We start from the raw sequence: 25,329 nt of genomic DNA, 5'->3' as shown, positions 1-25,329 counted from the left end.
CTCAAAAAAGTTGGGCCTAACCATCCACACAAGAAAAACTGAGTGGATAAAGATGAGATCTGTGGTTTGAGTGACAATTCAGAAAACTGGTCTTTTGGCACAGTACATATATCCTGGACAGACACTGTTGATGAACAATGAATATAGAATTAAAAAAGGGGAAACCAAAGAAAGCTAGACCTTATTTGAGGAAACTGTGCACTTTTCTGACCCTAACCTTCTCCTTGAAATAATGATTCATCATTTTTAATGTCACTGCTCTTCCAGTGTTGCTTATCAATGTGGATCATGGAATACTAATCTACAAAGATTACAGGTCACGTTAAAGCAGTAATGGGGCATTGTGGATATCAGGCTGCAATATATTACCAATAAACAGTTGTACTGGAAAAGTAGCATTAAAGATTTCATTAGAAAGATACATAAACTTAAAAAGAGGTGATCTGATTATGTTCCAGGAGTATCAGATAAACAGGCAGTGCAAATCATGTTTATCAATGCTATCTATATAATGTGAGGAGTTAAGGATGGGGGCAGGGGAGCACCAGGGAAAGGAACATAGACTTCTAGGATAAAGTGTGGATGGGTTGCAACTCACTACACTGTCAAGTATTCACATAAATGAGAATACAGATGTGCTAAAATAAGATTTGTATGTATCAGATAATTTCATAACATTTCCCCCTCTGAAATGAGGAAAAAACACTAGTCAGATTACCAAAGTTCAAATCTACCTCTGATATTCACTACTGTCACTTAACCCTCCCTGGGCTGGGTTTCCTCATCTGTAAAATGAATACTTACACGAATCACATGACTGAAGTATATAAGCCCACAAGGAGGAGGACCAGACTCAGCCATTTAATATCTTTAAAATAGCCAATGTGGGAATTTGTTTTGTTTGCCTACACATCTGACCATACATGTTTGAAAGAGGGATTTTGGGGGTTTTTTTCTTTCTCAGTGAGGGAAGAAAGAGAGAGATGATTGAAAAAATAAAATTTGATTAAAAAAAAATAAAACAAATAAGTTATATTGGATGGTCTTTGCTGTTCCTTCTGGCACATCCATGATTCTATGAAGCTATGTCACCTAAGTAGTACTGGAGAGTTCAGGGGGCCTCCTTAATAAGATTTTCCATACTATTCCAATTTTGTTTTTTTTCCCTTTAGATCAGCTCTCAGATTTCCATACTCACTGTCTAATATAAGCCTAGGTTACTAAATATTCTCTATAAGGTTATAATCTCAGTGCTTCACTGACATTGGTAATTACTGGACTTTCCCTCTTAAGTATTTTTCCTGAAATTAAGATAGCTCCCTTTTAAACGGTCTCACCTAAAAGTCTTGATTTGAGGCTCAGATAACAATTGGTGTTCATTCCTAACAACAACAACAACAAAACCCTTTTTTCAATACTGTAATTTTGTTATTGCGGGTATGTGCTCTTCCACCATAAGATAACACTGCTCTAGCATGACAAATTATTTTCAAGAGCTGCTGTGGTCAGCTTACAATCTCATTACCAGAATGACCATAGCAATTTATTAAAACAGTTACATAAAAGAAGCTTAAAAAAAAAAGCACTTAATTTTTGTTATCCACCTTTAAAGAAAAAAAGTACACTTTGAACTTTTTGCACTCATGCTTAAGTATTTTCAGTTGTAACTTAATCCAGTAAGGGTACAATCCACGGGCTGGCTAGAATATGTCTGAACTCGCCCCATATTTCATTTTATGATAAAAAGCCTTTCCCAGGGCATATGCATAGCACCTAGGCTTTAAGTCCAGGATCAAAGTGTTACCTGCCTTCTCCGCTGCCAGTTATAGGGGCTTCAGCTTTAAAAATCACTCTCCTTTATCTGCTCTCTGACAGTTTACAACTTTGCTCTTATTCCATCTTTCCCCCTGACACCATTCAACAGAAACAGAGACAAGAACTACATAGGAAATATTTCTACAACCACAGCAGAAAAACTTCCATGACCAAATTATCTTCAATCAGGAAACTATCCTCCACTTAACTCTTTAAAAAGTGTAACATCACACCTCCCATCACCTTTCTAGCTAGAAGTTGCTACTGATATATATTTATGAATATTAAAGAGATTATGATACTTCTCTTTGGAAGGAAAGACAGACTATAGGAAAGATTTGAAAATAACATGCAGAATTTGTAGTGTATGAGTGTGTGAGTGTGAGAGAGAGTGTGTGTGTGTGTGTGTTTTAAGCAAGTGGTATGAAATGGAGATTTATAGTTTCATAGAGAACCTCTTTGTGCGCTGCTGTGTGTATGAAAATGCTCTTTTTCAGCGACTAACTTCAGAATAAATTTTCTTCCAAAAATAAATACACAGAAATTATTAAAAATAAAATAACATATAGTACTTCTCTTTGCTACAGCCTATCAATAGATAGCTGCATGCTCACCTATTTTCTAAAGAATTATCAAAAGCTGTTTTATTAAAGTCTGTACTTTTTAGCACAAAACATTTTAAAAGAAGTAAATTTAAAGTAGTCCCACAACATCTGAGGAACGTCTCTGAAAGTCCTGAAACCTTATCCATATCTTGAGACTATTTATGGCTAATATTCGGCAGTTCCACCCCAAAAGACTAACCTAGAGTCCCATACTTCATAAGCAACTTCTTTGTTCCTATACAAAGCATTCATGAACCAGCTGGTTCATATGTGAACTAGCATTTACTGTCCAATATACAACAACTACTTCACAAGAAAACTAAAAGGAAACCAAAACTTTTGTTTTTGTTAACTTCAACAGATTTCATGATGAGAACTTTTTATCTCTTGCACATTTGTAACCCTTAGCAAGGATCAAAAGAAAATTAAATTCAATAAAATTTCAAAATAATCCCTAATCAAGTTTTTGTAGAAGTTACCAGAATGGCATTCTCTTGAGTAAAATTTAATAATACTATACAGTAATTTAAGAAAACATTTTCTTGACATCCATAATATAAGTGTCAACAGGTAACTATGTCATTTTCTTCCTTTTTTCTTACCATTTTATGTGTATCATCATGTTGCTTAGAGAGTTTCCACAACAGGGAAATAATACTAAGTACTTGCTCCATAAGCTGATGAGATTCTGATACTACAGGATTTATAAGAGAAGTAGCAAGTTGTGAAGGTGCAGCTTCAATCCAGCATTCAATTAGTAATGGAATTATTATTTCAATGAATCCTTTCAGATTTTCAGCTGATGACAAGCTCTCATCCATACCACCTGCTCCTCCAACTAGGTACCTAAACCAGAAAGAAAAACAAAAAAGAGACAATAAAATTACTTTAAATTCAATCCTTTAGATGATTTTAAAAAGCTTAAAAGTATCAAGTAGCAATTAAATAACATGAAGTGATAATGCTAGATGTCTACACCTAGTGTCATACAAAATACTGGTAACTTAATAATAAATAGAGCCCATTGAGTAAATTTAAAATTATTACTTTAAGACAGGGTTCCCCTGACAATAAAACTACTCTAATATAATTTTAATCACTACTTCCACAAAATCAAATTATGATTAACTACAGAAGACATGACTTTTATCAGCCATCAAATGATCAATAACTACAGGTCAACATAAGGTAACTTAGTGCAGACATAACTGAAATCTCTCTTACCGTAGCCTGAACTGTGAATGGATATTTGGCTGTGAACCCCCATTTTCATAAACCTGGATGTGCTGCTGGTCATTGGCATGTTCCTTCCAGTTGACATATATGGAATTCCTAGTAGCATAGGGTTTGTCTTTTTGTTCCTGAAGTCGATCACCAGATTCTCCCAATCTAGTGGATCCATAAATCAAGGCCTGAAGGAATTTACTGAGCCTCACTAACACATTCAGCCTCCACTGCTGAGAAGTGAGTCTCCGATTAGGATTAACAGATAATATCCAGGATTGGGATCTGTCTCTATTTTTCAGTCCTTTAGAAAGCTGTTGATGAGAAATAAGTTCTACAAAATTCTTTAGCAATACACTGCTGCGGCCAGTAACAAGAGTTGGGTACTCTTCCAGCAGAATATCCAAGACTTTCAGAGAGTCTTCCTGAATTCCTTCAATAATGTGAGTCATGGCACTAGAGAGATGGGCACTTACTAAGGGAAAAAATGGAGTTATTTGTTCAGGTCGTATTTTTGGAGCCAAGAACTGAAGAAGGCAGACTGCTGCTGCTCTTACATTAGGATCTTTGTCTGTAAACACTGCAGTTACTTCACTTAATATGTTTGAAAGGTGTGCCTCAATTGTGAACGGGTATTGAGACAAAAGGTCTTTGAGCCCAAGAAGAGCACTTTGCTTAACTCCAGCATTGTAGTGGTGCATCTGTGACAGGAGGTCCTATAAATATAAATAGAATTATATGTGTGTGTATTACGTACATCTATACGAATATATGTGAAAATATTAACTTCATGGCTACAATTTCCTCAGCTCTCCAAAATGTAGTTCAGTTCCACAAGGAATTTAATAAGCATTTAAGTGGATTAGTAGCAACTTGAAATTATGATACTTATCTACTTAAAAGAACTTGGAAGTACTCAATCCAGCTTGTGAACACCCATTTTCATAAACCTGGATATGCTGCCAGTCATTATTGGCATGTTCCTTTCAGTTGATACATATGGAATTCCTAGTAGCACAGGGATAAGTCTTTCTGTTCCTTAAGTCCATCACCAGATTCTTCCAACCTAGTGGACCCATACGCCAAGATCTGAAGGAATTTATAAGCCTCACTAACACATTCAGTTTCCACTGCTGAGAAACGAGTCTTTGATTAGGATTAACAGAGTATCCAGGATCCTTTTTTTTTTTAACTTTTTACTAAAAAAAAAAAATCTAATATCTCCCATTAACAAACATTAATATGCTTAGGAAATCTTTTCACAGATACAGATAAAATCTCATTGTAATAAAAATATTAAAGTCCCCTATATCACTAGATACAGTGACATAGATAGATCACCAGAAGTCCATAAAACGATACGTTTTACTTGGCTACTGAATTGTCTAAAATTTATATGCCTGTTTCTAGGCTTTTAATAGCAATCAGTGATTCAAATGAATGACATGAAGTGAAGATAAAAACAAGGGAGCCAAACTGTACTTGAATACTCTTTTATCAAACCAATAAGAACCAGTTCTTCTTCACTTCCCCTAAATCATCCTGAAACATCAACATAGAGCCACTAAAAATGCCCAAACCATACTTTCAACAAAAAATAAGTTAAAAGTGAAGAAATGCCAAAGGAAAACAAATTATGAATTATCTCCCTCCTTTTTCTACAGGTTTCAAAAAACTTATATACTAATTTATTTGAGAGGCTATTTCATATCTAAATCTCACAGAATGCAAAGTTTAACTTTAAAAGAACTCCATTATCAAAACCTGGATATTCCATGAAGTTCATTACATTTTTGCTTTGGAAAAACTTAAGCTCACTTCTGTCCTAAACTTTCAAAAAGTAAGTCTAAATTAATAAAAAAAAAATAAATGCTCCTGCAAGTCTCCTGAACTTGAGAAATATATACATATATACACATGTATGAACCTTATTAATATATGTGGGCCCATACGTAAAAACTACTCATTTACAAATGAGCACATAGGATCAATCCACAATGATTTAGGGCTTAAAAAATTTTAAAGCCTTCAGTGTCACGAACTTAATGAATTTTAATTCAAGAGAGCAATGTTTTAAGTTGTCTTCAAAGTTTTTTAAGCTGTTTTAATTTCTGGGTTTTTAAAATTTTATTTAAATACTGACTTACAGCTCAGACAAATCTTGTTCATTTGTGTAAAAGTCTGGTTTCGATACGTGAATGCGCTTCCCATGCACATATATAAAAATATTTATAATATAAAAATATTATCTCTAGTAAATTTAACTGTATAATAAAAGAAAGCAATATGTAAATGTTTAATTATTTAAATTTTAAGACCAAAAAATATCAAAATGAACTACACTTCAAACTTTCAATTTATTTTATTCTTTTTGCTGTAGCTAAATTCAAAACTTATCTGCTAATTCCTTGACATTCTAGCCCCCAAGAAGAGAAAGAACAAAACTTTCATTGCCTCACACCCCAGAAATGTTGTATTTTGTGGCAGTTTTTTATTTTAAAATACTTTGTGATGTACTTAACTGTTAAATGATGACAAAATTAACAAAATGCACATGGAAGATCAAGAAGTAAGACAAATATAGTCTTGCCAAGGCACCAAACTTGGACCAGAACACCTGGAAAAGAGTTCCCTAAACCTGTAGACCACTTCCAGTAAACTAATTTCTGACTCATGCTAAGGAATTCTAAAAGATTAAGTTCATAGACTAAAAAAGAGTCAAGGAATGATGAAAAGGGGTTCAGATGTTTAGGGAGAATTGTCTGTCTCTGTTGCACAGGGATAGTCAGAAGTTGGGTATAGTGGGGTGAGGCTATGTTCTGGAGTGTAGAAGGGGCCACACATTTCACTTATGCAATTTCTGGGTTTGGGAGGAAAAACACTTTCAGTATAGAGCCACACTAACATTGAGGGTACATTTACTGAAATACATTAACATGAGGAATAAGGGAAATCACAGAGAAATGAAAAGATTTTATTCTAAATCTTTTAAGAGTTTGATTCAAGAGTAAGTGTAATTATCTCATCTAGTAGTACAATTCAAAGGAAAAATAATATAAATACAAATAAAATATAACTTCTTTATAACAACATAAATTTAGTACAATTTCAGCACATGCCATTAACGTACTGTTCAGGAGTTCAGTGCTGCTCATGTCTATCCTGCTAACCACTTCTCCTCCAACTTCTTGTAATGTAGCTCCTGACCATGCTGCTCTGTTGAAACTTCCTCTCCAATAACTTCCCTAAATATCAAAACAAATGCCTTTTTTTTTCAATCTTTATCTTCATTCCTTTCCATGCAATTAACAAAGTTGACTATCCTCACTGTATTGAATACTCTCTCCTCTCTTGGCCCCAGATAGACAATTCTTAGTTCCACATCTTTAAATTCTTCCACAGCCTATTCCCAGTCTGCTCCCTTAATAGGGACTTCCCCCAAATACCTGTGTCTGCTTCCTTCTTCTTCTCTTTCTCTGCAATCTCCTTCCATGGCAATCTCATTCACTAACATAGCTCCAAATATTCCAAATCTATATTTCTGAATTCTCTTCTAAGACCCAATCCTGCATCTCCAGATGACTAAAGGAACCTCTCTCCTTGGATGTCCTATAAGCACCTCAAATCCAGTTTTAAGAGCTTTTGCCTTAACACTATTCTCCCTTTTGACTTCACGATTTCTGTTTATGGCACTATCATTCCTTTGGTTCCTCCTACTCTCATGGGTTAAGGTCATTAATAACCCCTCCTTTCCCCAGACTTCTCAAATCCATTAAGTTACCAAATATATATATATATGGAGAGAGAGAGAGAGAGAGAGAGAGAGAGAGAGAGAGAGAGAGAGAGAGAATTTTTAAGGTTTGCAAAATGCTTTCCTCACAATAAATGCTTTGAGACAGACAGTACAAAGATTTCAATTTTACAGATGAGGAAACTAAAATGCCAAGAAGTGATATGACCATGATCACATAGCTAAGAAGAGTCTGAGGCAGAATTCAAACCCAGGTCTGTTGACTCTAAGTCCAACATTTTTTCCACTATCTCATAACGCATCTCTATCAAGTACTGTCTTTTCTACCAACATCAAGTACACTGTTCCTGTTTTCATCACCCACCTTATTACCTTATTGGTCTGTTAAGAGTTACTAATAGGTCTTTTCACTTGTAATCCATCTCTACCCCATCCACTTTCCAAAACACTACCACCATAATCTCTCTTGAATACAGACAATAATGTTCACTTTTTCCTCAGCTCAAAAATCTTCAAAGGCTCCCTACTGCTTCTTGGGTTAAAACTCAAACTCCTATGATCTTGCAATCAAGACACTCCATAATGTAGCACCATCCTATCTAACTAGATTTATGATGGCATTCTAGGGGCCACAAAAGAGCCTGAATCAGGCTCCCTTCCCTCAATAAGCTTACAAAACAAATGTGGAGACAAGCTCCGCAAATGAAAAGTACAATACAAGACAGTAATACACAGTTTGCTGTCAAATGAATAGTATGGCCATTAAGTGCTATGAGTTTAAAGGCAGGAGAGACCACTGGACTAAAAGCTATCCCAAACAGTACAGTGGATGAGGTAGAGAAAATGCAGCAGGATACAAAAGAAAGAAGACAGGCCCCTTGAACTATAAAATAGAGGCTTTAATTTGGCCTAGCAACCAACTATCTTACGATAGTCCTCTTAGTCACACTAGAATTAACAAAAACACTTTTTAATTTAAAAAAAACTGTTTAGATGATTTAATAATAAAATGTTTCAAACTACCAAAATAGCATGTTGTACCTTTATGTTAAGTTTTCTGTTATTAGTTGGGAGTGTTTCGTCCTCTTTGAGTTGCGCAGGAAGGCATATTGTTTTTGTTTTAAAGTTTGTATCTGTGGCATTTTCTACTTTAGGCTTCTTTCTTCCAACTTTCAGTTTCACCTTTTGAAAATCATCTTGATGTTTCCTTTTTTTAGTCATTCTTGGATCCTAAAATTAGAAGGATTATTTCAAAAACAGAGCAAGAATAATGAATCCAAAGAACTGCATGGTTCAGATGCTTATATTACTATTTTAATATTTAACAGCCTGAGGACAAGACAAATGCAAATGTTAAGTACCCTACATTAACAAAACACTTGAGTGAAAAATCCTCTTAAAAAGTCACAAAATGGTCTTTGTAGTCAGAAAATAGAGGGTGGGGGTGGTGACCCCAGGGGATAAGAGAGAAGAAAGGGTGCCAGAAGTGCCCCTAAATCCATGAGTCTTCCCTTTTCATCCACCCCCAAATAGAACCAGCTTACAGAGTTGTACAGCATAACTTAAATACCAACTCCAATTATTCAAAGTCAACATTTACTAAACAATTACTATATGCAGGGGCTGGACTAAGTACTAAGGCAGTTATTAATTAAAATAGGCTTTTCCCCCCTGAAGCTCACAATCTTAAGTAGCAGGATAATGCCACAAACATAACTATAATATAAAAACCATTTCTAATTCATGCACGTGCCTTAAGTATATAAACCTGTTTTTGTAAACATCAATTGGCTATCTATTACTAGGGTCCCAGGAACCTCAGGAAAGTGATCCTTGACTCCACTGAAAATATTTTTTTCATGTTTCAAACCTGATGATTTCCCATGGAATGACTGAGTTTTATAGTAAAATCCAACTTCAGGTCAGTTCTCTTCTCTCCTTGCGTGTCCTTTTGCATTTCACAACAAGCATACTTAGTCAATTTTAAATAAAAGTTGTGTTCAGCCTCCTTAAAAGGAAAGCAAAAAGTAGTTTGTCTACAAATTAACTATCCATTTTGTAAATTAACAGCCTCAAACTAAGGGTTTTTTCACATTATATACACTGGGTAGATTAGTAGATTTAACAGTTGACACTGATTAAAAATAGTTGATTTATATCATCCAATTGAAAAATATAATATAATGAATTTTCTCAAAAGAAATAGAATAGCTCTAGATTTTTAGAAAAAATTAATAACCAATGCCATTTGATCCAGCAATACCACTACAAGAGATCATAGGGAAAAGGACCTACATGTACAAAAATATTTACAGCAGCTCCTTCTATGGTAGCAAAGAATTAGAAATTGAGGGGATGCCCATCAAGTGAGGAATGGCTGAACAAGTAGTAAGTATACGAATGTAATGGAATACTATTGTTCTATAAGAAATGATGAGCAGGCAGATTTCAGAAAAACCTGGAAAGACTTACATGAATTGATGCTGAGTGAAATGAGCAGAACCAAGGAGAACAATGTACACAACAACCTCACACTGTATGATGATTAACTATGATAAGACTTAGCTCTTCTCAGCAACACAACCATCAAAGATAATTCCAAAGATTTGTGATAGAAAATGCTAACCACCTGTTACTGGAAGATGGTGGAGTAAAAATAGTGACTTGCTTCAGCTCTCCCCCAAACCCATCCAAATACCTATAAAAAATGGCTCTAAACAAATTCTAAAGCAGCAGAACCCACAAAAAGACAGAGTGAAACAAATTTACAGCCCAAGGCAACCTGCATGGTCAAAGAGAAAGTTCTACTGTGCCAGCAGGGAGAGGAATGCAGTTCAGCGTGGGCATATAGGCAAAACAGGCTTCAGTGAACCTGGTGCAGCCCTCAGAGGATTGAATCATAGGCAGCTGTGGCAGTTTCCAGACTTCTCAACCAAAAAGGCCAAAGACAACTTAGAAGGTCAGCAGGAAAAGTCTGCGACCACTGTGACCCGGGACAGCAGCTGCTTCCACAGTTTCTGTCCCACAGACTGAGGGGGAATTGAGTGGCTGATCAGAAGAGGATTGCCAGGATCTCTTTGCTGGTGCAGGATTCTCTTGCTTTGCCCATGCTTGGATCTGGGTCACAGTCAGTTCTAGGAGGTGCTTCTGGGGTGAGGAGCAGCACTGGCATGGTGGAGCTTGTGGTATTGATGCAGAGACAATCCTCATAGTTCCAAGGCAGAAAAGAGTAATGTGCTCACTCATAGACCAGAGCCAGGAAAGGAGTAAACACCTCACCCCTTATATCATATCACCTTGGAAGAACTGAAAATTTACAGGTCCCTAGAAGAATCTCTGAAAACAGCTGCACAAAACCCCTGAAGCCTGGGACAGTACATTCTCCACACTGGAAGCAGACCCCTACCTTAACAAAGAGTTTAAAACTCAAGTAAGTGTCTGGGGAAATGAGCAAACTGCAGGAAAAAAGTCAGACCACAGAATCTTTCTTTGGTGACAAAGAAGATCAAAACACACAACCAGAAGAAGACAACAAAGTCAAAGCTCCTACATCCAACGCCTCCATGAAAAATATGTCAGTCCCAGGGCACGGAAGAGCTCAAAAAGGATTTTGAGAAGCAAGTAAAAGAAGTAGAGGAAAAACTGGGAAGAAAAATGAGAGTAACACAAGAAAATCATGAAAAACAAGTCAACAGCTTGTTAAAGGAGACCCAAAAAAATACTAAAAAAAAATAACACCTTAAAAAATAGCCTAACCCAAATGGCAAAAGAGGTCTAAAACGCCAATGAGAAGAATGCCTTAAACAGTAAAGCTGGCCAAATGGAAAAGGAAAATGGAAAATCCAAAAGCTTACTGAAGAAAATACTTCCTTAAAAATTAGAATGGAGCAATTGGAAGCTAGTGACTTTATGAGAAACCAAAAGAATGAAAAAAATACTTACTAGTTGTATGACCCTGGGCAAGTCACTTAACCCCAATGGCCTCACTAAAAAAAAAAAAAAAGAAAAAAAGAAAAAATAGAAGACAACATGAAATACCTCACTGGAAAAACAACTGACCTGGAAAATGGATCCAGGAGAGAGAATTTAAAGATTACTGGACTATTTGAAAGCCATGATCAAAAAAAGAGCCTAGACATCATCTTTCAAGAAATTATCAAGGAAAACTGCCCTGGTATTCTAGAAATAGAAGGTAAAATAGAAATTGAAAGAATCCACTGATCACCTCCTGAAATAGATCCCCAAAAGAAAACTCCTAGGAATATTATACCCAAATTCCAGAGTTCCCAGGTCAAGGAAAAAATATTGCAAGCAGCGAGAAAGAAACAGTTCAAGTATTGTGGAAACACAATCAGGATAACACAAGATTTAGCAGCTTCTACATTAAGGGACCAGAGGGCTTGGAATACAATATTCCTGAGGTCAAAGGAAATAGGATTACAACTAAGAATCACCTACCCAGCAAAACTGAGTATAATCCTTCAGGGGGAAAAATGGAAATTCAGTGAAATAGAGGACGTTCAAGCATTCTTGATGAAAAGATAAGAGCTGAAGAGAAAATTTCACTTTCAAATACAAGACTCAAGAGAAAGATGAAGACATAAACAAAAAAGAGAAATCATAAGGGACTTATCAAGGTTGAACTGCTTACATTCCTGCATGGAATGATGATATTTGTAACTCATGAGACCTCTGTCAGTATTTGGGTAGTGGGAGGGAAAAAATTGTATGTAGATAGATAGATAATGGGCACAGGGTGAGTTGAAGATGAAAAGGTGGTAACTGGAAAATAAAATTAAGGGGTGAGAGAGGATTATACTGGGAAAAGGAGAAAGGGAAAGGTAGAATGGGGTAAATTATCTCACATAAAACTGACAAGAAAAGGTTTATACAGTGGAGGGGAAATGGGGGAAGGTGAGAGGGAATGAGTGAAATCTTATTCTCATAGAATTTGGCTTAAGGAGGGAATAACATACACACTCAATTGGGTATGGAAATCTACCTTACCCTACAGGAAAATAGGGGGAGAAGGGGATAAAAGAGCAGGTGGATAATGCAGAGGAGAGGATAATCAGAAGCAAACACTTCTGAGAAGGGACAGGGTCAAAAGAAAGAATAGAATGGGGGGCAGGATAGGATGAAGGGAAATATACTTAGTTTTCCACAACATGACTACTGTGGAAGTATTTTGCATGACTACATATGTATAACCTAGATTGAGTTGCTTGCCTTTTCAATGAGGGTGGGTGGGGAGGGAGGAAGGGAGAAAATTGGGAACCCAAAGTTTTAAAAACACATGTTAAAAAAAAAATTGTTTTCACATGCAACTGGGAAATAAGATACACAGACAATGGGGCATAGAAATCTATCCTGCCTTATAGGAAAATTGAAGGGGAAGGGGATAAGAGAAGGTGGGGAAAGATAGAAGGGAGGGCAGATTAGGGGAAGGGGTATTCAGAATGCATGTCATCTTGGAGTGGGGGAGAGATGAGAAGGGGAGAAAATTTGGAACTCAAAATCTTGTGGAAGTGAACGTTGAAAACTAAAAATAAATTAATTTTAAAAATACATATATTGCTGTTACTGTGGGGGAAAAAAAAGAAAAAAAAAGACAATGCTAACCACATCCAGAGAAAGAACTATGGAGTCTGAATGTAGATTGAAGCAAACTATTTTCACTTTTTTTCTTTTTTTTTTCTTTCTCATGGTTTTTCCCTTGTGTTCCAATTATTCTTTCACAATACAACTAACGTGAGTATATGTTTAACATGATTGTACATATATAGCCTATATCAGATTGCTTGCTGTCTTGGGGAGGGAGGAGGGAAAGAGAAAAATTTGGAACTCAAAAGTCTACAAAAATGAATGTTGAAAACTATCTTTACATGTAATTGGAAAAAATAAATTACTATCAAGGAGGAAAAAATAGCCAATGACAACTTTAAATTTACACAGTAGTTATAAGGAGTACATTGTACATAACAGAAACAAGATTTATAAAGAATTAACACTGGCCCCAAATCTTCTCTTCAAAACCAGAGACTATTATTAGGGGCTTGCATTGTTGTTGTTCAGTCTTTTCAGTCATGTCCAACTCTTCAGGATCCCATTGTGGGGTTTTCTTGGCAAAGATACTGGAGTGGTTTGCCAATTCCTTCTCCAGCTCATTTTATAGATGAGGAACTGTAGCAAACAGGGTTAAGTGACTTGCCATGGTCACAGAGCTAGTATCTGAGGATAGATTTTGACTCAGGTCCTCCAGACTCCAGGGCTGGTACTCTATCCACTGAACCACCTAACTGCCCCAAGGGCTTGTAAAATAATAAAAAAGCAAATACCTCTTACAAACTGGGGGGGGGGGGGGTGTAAGCCAGAATTCCATTAATACTTAATACAGGATGTCATGTCTTAGGATACAACCTTTTTCATATAAAGGTTATATATAACTGTAGTCCCAGGACTCACACCACTGATTCTGTGCAATGGATCAGATTACAGTGCTTAAAGAGGCTGTACTTTAACATGTTACCAATATCATTTTAAGGTAATGGCAAGTCCTAAAAGGGCTGGTCAGGTCCTCTTTGAAATGTGCCGTTCCTTTGGTTCACTATCCCCAGCGATGGACTATTACTTAGATATCACATCACACAGTAGAGATAAAAAGTTGGAAAGATCATCTAGCTCAAATGATGTTTCCAAAATGAGCAGTAGGACTCAGCTAAGACTAAAATCTAGGTCTTCTAAATCTAAACCCAATGTACATTGTTTTCACTATATTAAGTTACTTGGGCCATAAGATGGCTTGGAACTAACATCGTACATAACTACCTTATCAATATTTGATATATGTGAATCTAGTGATTAACTTTTTCAAATAAAACAATATCAAGTCTTAGAATAAAGGAAAACAAAAATCAAGCACAATGTACTAATACTATCTAATACCTTGAAACTAGTATATTGACACTATCATACTCCACTTATTAATGATGGGTTTTTTAAAAATTCTATTTACAAGATATAGCTACAGAGTAATAGGAATTATTTGGATGAGTATGCATTTATTCTAATGATGGGGCTTTTGCTCAAAACAATTTTGAAGTTTCTCTTTAAGTTATTTTTTCAGAGCTCACTGAAATCCACAGAAGAAAAAGTTTCATTATTTTAAGGTTATCCCATTCTCCCAACCCTCAAATATGACATCAGCATCATTTGATTTAGGAATCCCCAAATAATCTACTCCAACTGCACATAAGAATTCTCTCCATAATTAAAACAACTGACCCTCTGCTTAAATACAACACTATCCCTAATAAGGTAACCCATTCCATCTTCAGATGCTCTTGCTAAAAGGTACTTCCTCATGTTGGACTAAAACCTGCTTCACTATGACTTCTCTTACACACACACACACACACACACACACACACACACACACACACACACATACACACACTATCCCATTAGAGGCTCAGCTTCAGAAGTCTTTGATCCTAAGAAACCAATTACTAGTGACAGAATGTCAAGAATCTTCACACTATGTTACTTCCAGGATTTAAGGCAGTGGAGTTCAGATCAGGTAGGAACACACACAGAGTACATCCTTATAGAAACAGAATCTTAGAATCTCTGAGGTTATTCTAGCTCAGGTAGCAATCTGAAACATAAATCCTATCTATAACATGTCAGACAATCAATCATTTAGCACCCTTGTGAAGATCTTGTAAAATAACTCTTTAGCCCTAGAGATGATCAAATCCACTGTTGGACAGCTCCTGATTGTCACAGATTTCTTCCTTTACAATGAGGCTAAATCTGCTTCCTTCTAAGTACCATCCATTGTTCCCAATTCAGTCCTCAAAATTACAGCCTTCAAGTATATGAAGACAACAGTCATACCTCCCAAGTCTTTTCTTCCCTAGAATAAAAAAATCCCAGACTTAATAAAATTAAAACCAACAGGGGTAGAGGAAGAAGATAGCAACTTCACACCTTTTGCATTAGTGATGTTATTGAGATGAAAAAAGAGCACCAAATTCTGTAAACATCAATGTTTTAAAGGCAGAAGACCTCAATCAGCACTTCTTAAACTGTGGGTTGCAACCCCATATGCAACCCAGTTTAAGAAGCACTGAAGAGGTCACAAGTGGAAAAAGTTTAAGAAGCCTTGGCCAAATGTTTGTTGAAATTTGAACTGAATAGTAGAGAAATAAAATTTATGAAGACCTTGAAGTGAAGAAGCTCCAACTAGAGATATTAATCATGGCTATTTGGAGGACTTCACACTGCTTTAAGAGTTATGTTTTATGCCTATTCGATACTCAAGTATTCATTCACTAAGCACTTACAATGGGCCTAAAATGATTCTATTTTTTTAAGGCAATTAGGGTTAAGTGACTTGCCCAGAGTCACACAGTTAGTAAGTGTTAAGTGTTTGATCTGAGGCCAGATTTGGACTCAGGTACTCCTGACTTCAGGCCCAGTACTGTATCCAATGCACCACCTAGCTGCCCCCCCCCCAGATAATTCTAAATTGAATTGAGGAAATACAAAGAAATAGGAGACAAATGTCCTCAGGGAACTCAAAGATCATCTCAACTAGAAAAGTTTCAGAAGACTGGGGCTAGGTCTCTAGGCATAGAAGTAGGGAATTCCAGGCAAGAATCCCATATAAGCATGGACATGAAGAAAGTAAAAGATCTAAACAGAACAAGTAATTTAAGCTGGAGTAGAGCCAAAAAAAAAAGTTATGATAGGTAGGATGAGGTCAAATTACAGAGGGCCCTAAATGTTGGTGAATTTAAGACTTCATGTGACAGACAAAAGTCACTGCATGTTCTTGAGCAGACAAACAGTAACACAGTATAGGTAGTATTTAAGAAAATATAGACTGGGAAAGAAGAAAGGGTGAGTGGAGAGGACAAGACTAGAATCTGGAAAAGCAGTTAGGAGGCTATTATACTTATAGCTGAGTTAAGAACTGATCCAATTTCCATTCTGGAGAACAATTTGTAACTATGCCCCAAAGACTTATAAAATTGTGCATACTCTTTGACCCAGCAGTACCACTACTAAGTCTGCATCCGAAAGAGATGAAAGAAAAAAGACATCTATGAATAAAAAATATTTATAGCAGCTCTTTTCGTGATGGCAAAGAATCAGAAACTGAGAGGATCCCATCAATAGGGGAATGGCTGATTAAGTTGTGGTATATAATTATGATGGAATGACTACTGTTCTATAAGAAAAGACAAGCAGGATGGTTTCAGAAAATTTCGGGAAGACTTAGATGAACTGATGCAAGGTGAAATGAGCAGAACCAGGAGAACACCGTACATAGTAACAATACTGTTACAATGATCAACTGTGAAAAGTCTAGCTACTCTGATTAATACAATAATCCAAGATAATTCCAAAGGACTCATGATGAAAAATGTATCTACCTTCAAAGAAGGAACTAATCAACCAAGTGTAGACTGATGCATATTTTTTCTTTCTTTTTCTTGCCTTTTTTTTTAAAAAACATGGCTAATATGGAAATGTTTTACATGACTTCACATGTACAATGGGTATCATATTGCTCACCTTCTCAATGGGTAAGGGATGGTGTGGAAGGGAGAGAAATCTGGAACTCAAAATTTTTAAAAATGCTACATATACATATACACACATATACATACATACATATAAACATGTGTGTATACACACACACACACATATATAAATAAAAACATGTCACAACCTAGGAGTCATAGATAGATCTGGATCAGAATGGCAGCAATGAAAACAGAGAAGGAATAGCTATGAAAGGTACTGTTAAGGAATAGAAAAGACTTAATGACCAATAAAATATAAGGAATATATAGTTAAGGGTTTCAAGCCTGGTTTTCCATGCTTTCTCTCTGAAGTTGGTCAGTCATTTTTCAGTCACATCCAACTCTTTGTAACCCCAGTTAGGGTTTTCTTGGCAAAGACACTGGAGTAGTTTGCCATTTCCTTCTCCAGTAGAGATGAGTAAATTGAAGCAAACAGGGTTAAGTGACTTGCCCAGGGTCACATAGCTAGTATGTGTCTGAGGCCAGATTTAAACTCAGGTCTTCCTGATACCAGGCCTGGCACTTTATCCACTGTGCCACCTAGCTGCCCCTCTAAAGTTACAAATAGATATTTTTTTTCTCCTTTCATCCCTTAATCACCACACCTATGGAAATAGAACCCTGAATATTCCTGTCTGAGAAGAGAAGTGGTTGTATTTCTAAATGTTCTGATACCCTTTAAAACTCAGTAAAACTTACATCTTCAAGGTAAACAGGAAAGAGAAATCATAAGAGACTTATTAAGATTGAACTGTTCACATTCCTGCAGGAAAATACGATATTTGTAACTCATGAGTCCTTTGTCAGTACTAGGTTAGTGGGAGGGAAAAAAACTATATGTATGTATGTATATATAGATAGATAGATAGAGGGCACAGGGTGAGTTGAAGATGAAGGGGTGATATCTGGAAAATAAAATTTAAGGGGTGAGAGGATTATACTGGGAGAAGGAGAAAGGGAGAAGTAGAATGGGGTAAATTATCTCACATGAAACAGACAAGAAAAGGCTTTTTCAGTAGAAGGGAAATGGGGGAAAGTGAGAGGGAACGAGTGAATCTTATTCTCATGGGATTTAGCTTAAGGAAGGAATAACATACACAATGGGGTATGGAAATCTATCTTACCCTACAGGAAAATAAGGGGGGAAGGGGACAAGAGAGCAGGGGGTTGATAAGAGGGGAGGGCAGACTGGGGGAGGGGATAATCAAAAACAAACACTTCTGAGGAGGGACAGGGTCAAAAGAGAAAATAGAATAGATGGGGGGTAGGACAGGATGAAGGGAAATATACTTAGTTTTTCACAACAGGACTACTATGGAAGTGTTTTGCATGACTACACATCTGTAACCCGTATAGAGATGCTTGCCTTTTCAATGAGGGTGGGTGGGGAGGGAGGAAGAGAGAAAATTTGTAACCCAAAGTTTTAAAAACATATGTTAAAAAAAAACCTTACATCTTCAGTTCATATTACAAATATTATTTAAGATAAGCTGTATACATACATTATATACATCAAAGGTAAGACATTATTCATACAAAACTGCTGTCCATAATTTCTGATGTTTGCCTTCCAAGCAATTTTATTTTAGAACGTAAGACAAATACAAAAGGCTTCACTAAAAGAACATGTATCAAATGCTAAACAAAAAAGGCAGAATTCACTACCCATTTCCTAGGCTGTCTTGCCTCTTATGTAATTTGTCTCCAGGATTCACCCAGCTAGAGAGCCCTGGTCAAATTATCCATCATTTTTATAATCCACACTAACATTTCACCTCCACAAGCACAAATAATGGAGAGCTGACTAGAAGACTGACCATCACTGAACTGAAAAATGAAGTTACTTTTAAGAACAAAACACAAGTCATAAGTTCATGATTTTGTTACATAAAGTACAAAATTTTCAAAGTATTGCTAATTCCCAAGCAGTTAAGATTGCACAGTGGATAGAGTCAGAAACATCTGAGTTCAAATCTTGCCTTACAAACTTAGTGTGTGATCTTAAGCAAGTCACATAAGCTATCTGGCATCAGTTCCCTGTAAAATGGAAATAAAAATAGCACCTAACTCCCACAGTTGTGAGGATAAAATGAAATATTTGTAAAGAACATTGTATAAACACTTGCTTTTATTACTCTACTGCTTTGTAATGTCTTATGAGCATATGAAATAGAGCTTCAAAGGAATTTCCTGAGTTCCAATTCTTCTCTCCATAGATGTTATGGCACATTCAACAAGCATTTAAGCACCTACAAGGTGCCACACGTTAACAGGCACTGGAGAAAGACAAAAATTAATTATGGCCAAGTCACTTAAACCCAATTGCCTAAAAAAAAAAAAAGAATCATCTTAGGCCCATTGTAAGTGCTTAGTGAATGAATACTTGAGTGTCGAATATACATAAAACATAACCCTTAAAGCAGTGTGAAGTCCTCCAAACAGCCATGATTAATATCTCTAGTTGGAGTTTCTTCACTTCAAGGTCTTCACAAATTTTATTTCTCTTCTATTCAGTTCAAAATTCAACAAACATTTGGCCAGGACTTCTTAAACTTTTTCCACTTGTGATCCCTTCAGTGCTTCTTAAAGCAGGTTGCATATGGGGTTGCAGAGACTAGTTTTATGACTGTGAGCAAGTCACACTTAACGTCTCAGTGCTTACTAACTCTCAAAAGCCCGAAAGTTGCTGAAGAGGACCCTACCTGGCATGACAGAGTAATTTCCTAACCTGGGAGCTCACTATAATAATAAAATTGTAAGCCCAGTCTCTAAGCTTATCCCTTGCCTTCGTGTTTCACACATCTTTAATTTTTCCTTTTCTCTAACCTCACCACAGCTGAGTCACTGGGAAGTAAACAATCTATATGTCTTATGTATTTTTCCTTGTATTTTCAATTCCCTCCCTCCCCTCCTCAGGATAACAGTCTTACTTCCAGCACTGAGCACACAAGCACAAAGTGAACAAATGTGAACTTCAGCTGGTCAACTGGCATTTATTAAGCATGTGTGCTTTTCTCTGGGGATACAAAAAGAGGCAAAAACAGTCCTTGCTCTCACGGAGCTCACAGTACAATACAGAAGACAAACGTGGAAACAACTATGAACAAGCAAAACAGAGATCCAATGAACTGGAAGTAATCTCAGGGAAAGCACTGAAATACAGCAAAAGTAAGGGAGGGGCCCCAGACTCTTCTAGTATTGGTGCTTTGAATTCCCAAGGCCTCTCCCAACCACCTACAACTCAATTAAGAGTGGAGGGTCAGTGATGCATGCTGGTCTTCCGCGGCACAGCAAACGAAGCCACTGATACCTGCAAATCGCGGCTATATGGAATGAAATTTAATTAAATTCTTAATTTATGAATCTGGTACCTTCCATGTCAAAGCACCAGACGCAAGGGACCGCAACTGCTCCTCGGTCGGTGCATTCATTTAAGGGTGGGCAGTGGGACCACTTCCTCCGTGCAATTTACCCAGACAGTTCCCGCTCTGCTCCTCGGCCTAGCCTAGGCCACAGACTAGGCAGTAGGCGGGAATGGGGAGGGGGAGGGGGAGGGGAAGAGTATCGCAGGCTAGGCCTTCGCTAGGCCGGCCCCCACCCCCAGTCACGGGCGCAGGTAGGCTCCCCCTCCCCACCGCCGCTAGCACCAGAATTCGGAGCTCTGGGGAGCAGCGGACGCCCCGCCCTGCCCCTGCCCCGCCGGCCCAGCCGGTAGGCAGGCCCCCCAGGCCAGTCCGGCGGGCCCCAGGCTCGCTCCTCGCCCTGCTCCGGGTCAGCCGGTCCTCAGGTCGCAGACCTCTGGCCTCCCGCACCCTCCGCGCGCGGGACTGTGCACGGGCTCGGACGGGCCGGGGCCCCGCGCCGGGACTCACGCGCCGCTAGCACTGGCTCTCCCCCGCATCCCCCCGCCCCGGCCTCAGGCCTCTAACCTGGGACTCTGATGTGGGGTGTGCAGGGCCCAACCCGGGCAAGGAGAGACGTCGATTAGAGCCACTACTCCCCCCCCCGAACTCGCCGCACTCAACGCCGCCTTTTCTTCTGCCCTAGCAGAGAGCGTGTTTTCAAATCGCCTATTCCTCACGCGGCCTCCGCGTAGCTTTCCCCCGCCCGGAAATCCGGTTCCCCTGCCCCCGCCCCACGCAGGGTGCACCCCCACGTGACGTTCGCGGCGCGCGCCGGGGCAAGGGGCGGGGCGCCGGGAGCCCCGCCCCCAGGGGGCAGTGCCTCCGAGGACTGGGGCCGTTGTGGCAGATCGGGCCAGTCTGCACCCGGAGCTTCTGAGCTAGGGCTCTTCCATCCCTCTTGTGCTTTGACTTCGCTCAGAGGCCAGTTTACCCAGCCCTCTCCTGCTCCCGGCCAAAGTATGAAAGAGAAGACTCTCCAAGGCTGTGAACAGAGTGGGGCTGAAAGAGGAACACCTTACACTGCGGCTGTAAAGCGATTTCGCATGCATTCGTTCATGCATTCTTGAGTAAATATTTTAAGCAATTTAACAAATATAAGAAAGCAAACATAAATTTAAGCCCCTACTTCATGCCGAGGGCACTGTGGTAGTTGCCAGGCACACAGAGATTTTTATATGGCCCAATTCCTGCCCTCAGGGAGCTTTCATTCTGGGGGAGGTGGAAGAGACAACAGCAGACATCCCATACATCCCATTTATGTGACAAAGAATGAAATCGATTCATAGAAGAGATCGAACTGAGAAACAACGGATTTAGGCCAGAAGGGATCATTTCTAGTTGGGGGGGGGATTAATTAGGACAGATTTTATGGAAGAGAGGTCTCCTAAGCAAGGCTGTCAAGGAAGGAATGGATTTCTATAGGAGCCGAGAAAAGCTGAAGTTGGGACATTTAGGACAGTCTGGTGGAGGAGAAGGTCTGGACCTGGAAGGATCTGCAAGCAATGTCCAGGCAGAGAGAGGGGAAAGAAGTATCTGGAAAGGTCACTTCAGGCAGGAAAGCCTGGCGGGTTTTCCAGGAAAAACGTGTGGTTGGGTTTGGTGGAGGGTGGGTGGACACAAGATAAAGTAGTGGTCACCCGGGGCTAGTAGCTTTATTATCCTATATTCTGGAGATAATACAGAAATAATGAAGGTTTTTTGAGCCAAGGGGTAACATAAAAACTCCCATTTAGATAGCACTGGATTTGAAGACGAAGGAGTTGAGTTCCCTTCCCAACTCTGCCACTTACTTGCTGTATGATCTTGGACAGCTGGTTCTCAGTTTCCTGTAAAATGAAAGAGTTGGGCTAGCTGACCTCTAAGATCCCTTCCAGATCTAAATACATGCTACGATCCTAAAGTTTGTTGTGCGATAATTGTTACCTCCATGTTATACGTGGCTTTGAGAAACTGCTTTCTAAATGTGGTCACAGAGCTAGTAAAAAGAATCTGAAGCAGGATTTACATACAAGTCTCCTGATTCCAATCAAGTCCAACATTCTTTACAGGAATGGATTGTTGCAACAGCCTGCTATTTGGTCTCCCTGCCTCCCCTCTCCCCAGTCCAGTCCATCCTCCCGTTAGCTGCCAGTCTCCATAAACTTAAAAAAAAAAACAAACCACCAGTAGCTCCCTATTATGAGAAAATATTTGTGAAGTACTTAATGCAGTGCCTGGTATGTCATAGTACTAAATAAATGTTCATTCCCTTCCACCCTTTCTTTTCTCTAACCCCTTCCAGGATCAAATATAAGATTCTCTATTTGGCTTCTAAAACCCTTCACAACCTAAATGCCTCCTACCTTTCCAGTCTTCATATACTGTACTCCCCTCCATGTACCCTTCCATCCTTTCAAACTAAGATCTTTAACAGGTCTCAGTTTGACTGAGGCAGCGCCCATTCTGATTAAGACTTAATAAAAAATGAGGCAAAGAATAACCTCTTTGAAAAAAAAGATCTGAGAGGGGAAGATACTCAGGTTTTCTGGCCAAAACAGAAACAATTATTATTAACATTCATTCTGAGCCAATCAGGGCCCAAATAGTGACCACATAGGGCTTGGTCTGGAACCAGTGTGATCTGGGGTTAAGGCTGGTCTTTAAGAGAAAAACCCAAAACAAAACAAAAATAATTTCAGAGATTAAAATTTACATTCCCTTTGCCAAGGAGACAAGGTAGAGTTTTCCCTTATCTAGCCCAGAAGTGGGGAAACCTGTGGCCTCGAGGCCACATGTGGCCCTTTGACTGAATCCAAACTTCATAGAATAAATCCCCTTGATAAGAGGATTTGTTCTGTAAAACTTGGACTATCAAAAGGCCGCACCCAAGGACCCAGAAGGCCACAATTCTGATCTAGCCTATATCTCTGTCTTTATTATGCATCTGTCAGCAGCAAAGCATGATTCCTCTGGCGCTATATTTTGGCTAGTGTAAAAACCCAAGCCCTTCTGCAAGTCCATCATGGACATAAGCTTATTTCTCCTGTCTCCCTTTGATAGCCTTATATTATTCCTAAAATGGCTGTTTAGCCTGTAACCTCTCCTTAGTCAGTCTTGATTTAAAGCTTTATTTTCTTGCTCGAGATACATGGCTTGATGTTCTTTGTTATCCTTCTAACTCTTGACACATTTTCTTCTTTCCACTCTCAATTGTTCCTCCCTTTTAAACATCTGCCAACATTGAAGGTGACCTACCCTTAAAGTCTGCCAGAGTAACCAGCCTTCATTGTTTTCCTTTTAATTACTTAAATTATAAGGAGTATATTGTCTCTCAAACAGATCTTCCCCTTAAGACACAGTCTCCTTTTCACAGTGACAAAGATCTACAGTATTCCACATATCAACTGTTTCCAGGCAAATTGTAATTCTCATTTTTTCTGTCTGAAACTTTGATCTCCACCATATGTGCATTATTGCTCCGATTTATAACATGGATGTTAGCCATTCACTAAGGCCCCAGGCTATTCCCAAATCCATATAACAGCTTCCAAAGGATGGGTAATCAGCCAAGTACTGCTCTATTAACTATGCCAAGATGGTGTTCCTAGATCCTTCTGTCCATTGTGGCCAAGTCACAAAGTAATGTTAACATATACTGGATTGATTAGTGTACTTTACTGAGCCTGCATAGTTCCAACTAAAAGTATAATAAACTCGTTGTACAGATATAGTTCAAGCTCATCCTCCCTCTGGTCACAACACATTACATTCATATAGGTACATTACTGTCTCCTGATGCATGTCTTTATTGCTATTCTCTATTCTTCCCCAATTTTGACCTAACCACTAATCCCAAATATGTTGCTGTTCTTGTTGTTTACATTTATTTTAATATCATTAGCTTTTATTAGCATAAAATTGCTCATAATAATCAAAGTCCATTCTCCATTAATCGCTTCTTTACACGCTGTCTTTTTCTGTGGTCTCTGTTGCTTATCCCTGTGTTTGATCAGAAACAGTCAGTTTCCCTCTCGTATCTTAAGATATCACACTTGTATAGCAGGAGACTGGCCAATGAGGGCTCAGTCCTGGGAGCCTGGACACTTGGTGAGATTGCTTATAAGAGGTCTTGGCAAAGTGGAAGGGAGTGGCCCTGCTCTCCCCTTCAGAGCAGTGGATTTTGTTACCAGTGCACTGTGTAATTAAAAACAGATTTTTGATTAGCTGCTCAGCCAGAACTGGGTGTGCATTCAAAAAGTACTAACCAGCCAAAGCAAGTCTCTCTCCCTCTTTCCTGCCTAGCTGCTTCTGGGTGAGGAGGCAAAGATAGCTATTACCTCTGAGTGCTGACAGAGTGCTAGCTAGCACCAGTGGTCTATTGTCTCCACCGAGCTTAACGTGAAGCCAAGTGCCGATGACCTTCTTGTTGTTTCTGTCCCTATCATGTCTATTATTTACTGCCTTGCATGATCAGATTAAGCTGTGACCTTGTGAGCTTTAAAAGAACCAAAAATTGAAATCCATGCTGGAGTTTATGGACACCTGAGCATAATGAGGAGCAAATTCTTGAAGGACATGGTTGGTCCAGCCTAGAAGTGCATCATAGTCAACCTAGAGGGAGCTTTGCCACTTTTGGAAGCAGAGGAAAAAGGATTAAATTTCTCAGACTTGGCTGAATGAGACTTGAGAAGGTAAATACTCAAGTCCTAAAATGGGAAGTAGAAGGACCCTCCGTGATATTTACATATCCCTTGCTAGCTTTGTTTTAAGATTATGCTGTTGCAAGTGGTGTTGTTTTGTCCTTCATTTTGAAGAGGACCAATGACATCACAGGTGATGTTGTGACTTGTAAGCGAATTAGATTTAAATGAGGTACAGTTGCACAAAGTAATCAGCCTCACCCTCTCTTTCAGAGTCCTCAAAGTCCAGTGGCATCTCAAAAGTCAAGATGACTG

At 38.6% G+C, this 25,329-nt stretch overlaps 1 protein-coding gene across 3 annotated transcripts in view; it reads right to left on the bottom strand.

Moving 5' to 3' along the window:
• Nucleotides 1-21,113, bottom strand: part of TEX10 (testis expressed 10) — a 66,267-nt gene extending 45,154 nt beyond the window's left edge. For all 3 annotated transcript variants that reach the window (XM_020995536.2, XM_020995537.2, XM_078152659.1), the window contains exons 1-4: nucleotides 20,921-21,113; nucleotides 8,437-8,625; nucleotides 3,645-4,360; nucleotides 3,023-3,266 (exon numbers count right to left, since the gene is read on the bottom strand). In XM_020995536.2, the coding sequence (XP_020851195.1) occupies nucleotides 3,023-3,266; nucleotides 3,645-4,360; nucleotides 8,437-8,616 (1,140 nt within the window). In that variant the 5' untranslated portion in view covers nucleotides 8,617-8,625; nucleotides 20,921-21,113. The remainder of the gene's footprint in view (nucleotides 1-3,022; nucleotides 3,267-3,644; nucleotides 4,361-8,436; nucleotides 8,626-20,920) is intronic.
• Nucleotides 21,114-25,329: the final 4,216 nt, after the last annotated feature.

This window comes from Phascolarctos cinereus, unplaced genomic scaffold, assembly GCF_003287225.1.
Source record: "Phascolarctos cinereus isolate Bilbo 61053 unplaced genomic scaffold, phaCin_HiC Scaffold_4;HRSCAF=312, whole genome shotgun sequence".
NCBI classification, from domain to species: domain Eukaryota; kingdom Metazoa; phylum Chordata; class Mammalia; order Diprotodontia; family Phascolarctidae; genus Phascolarctos; species Phascolarctos cinereus.
This window is presented reverse-complemented; position numbering and strand designations above follow the sequence as displayed.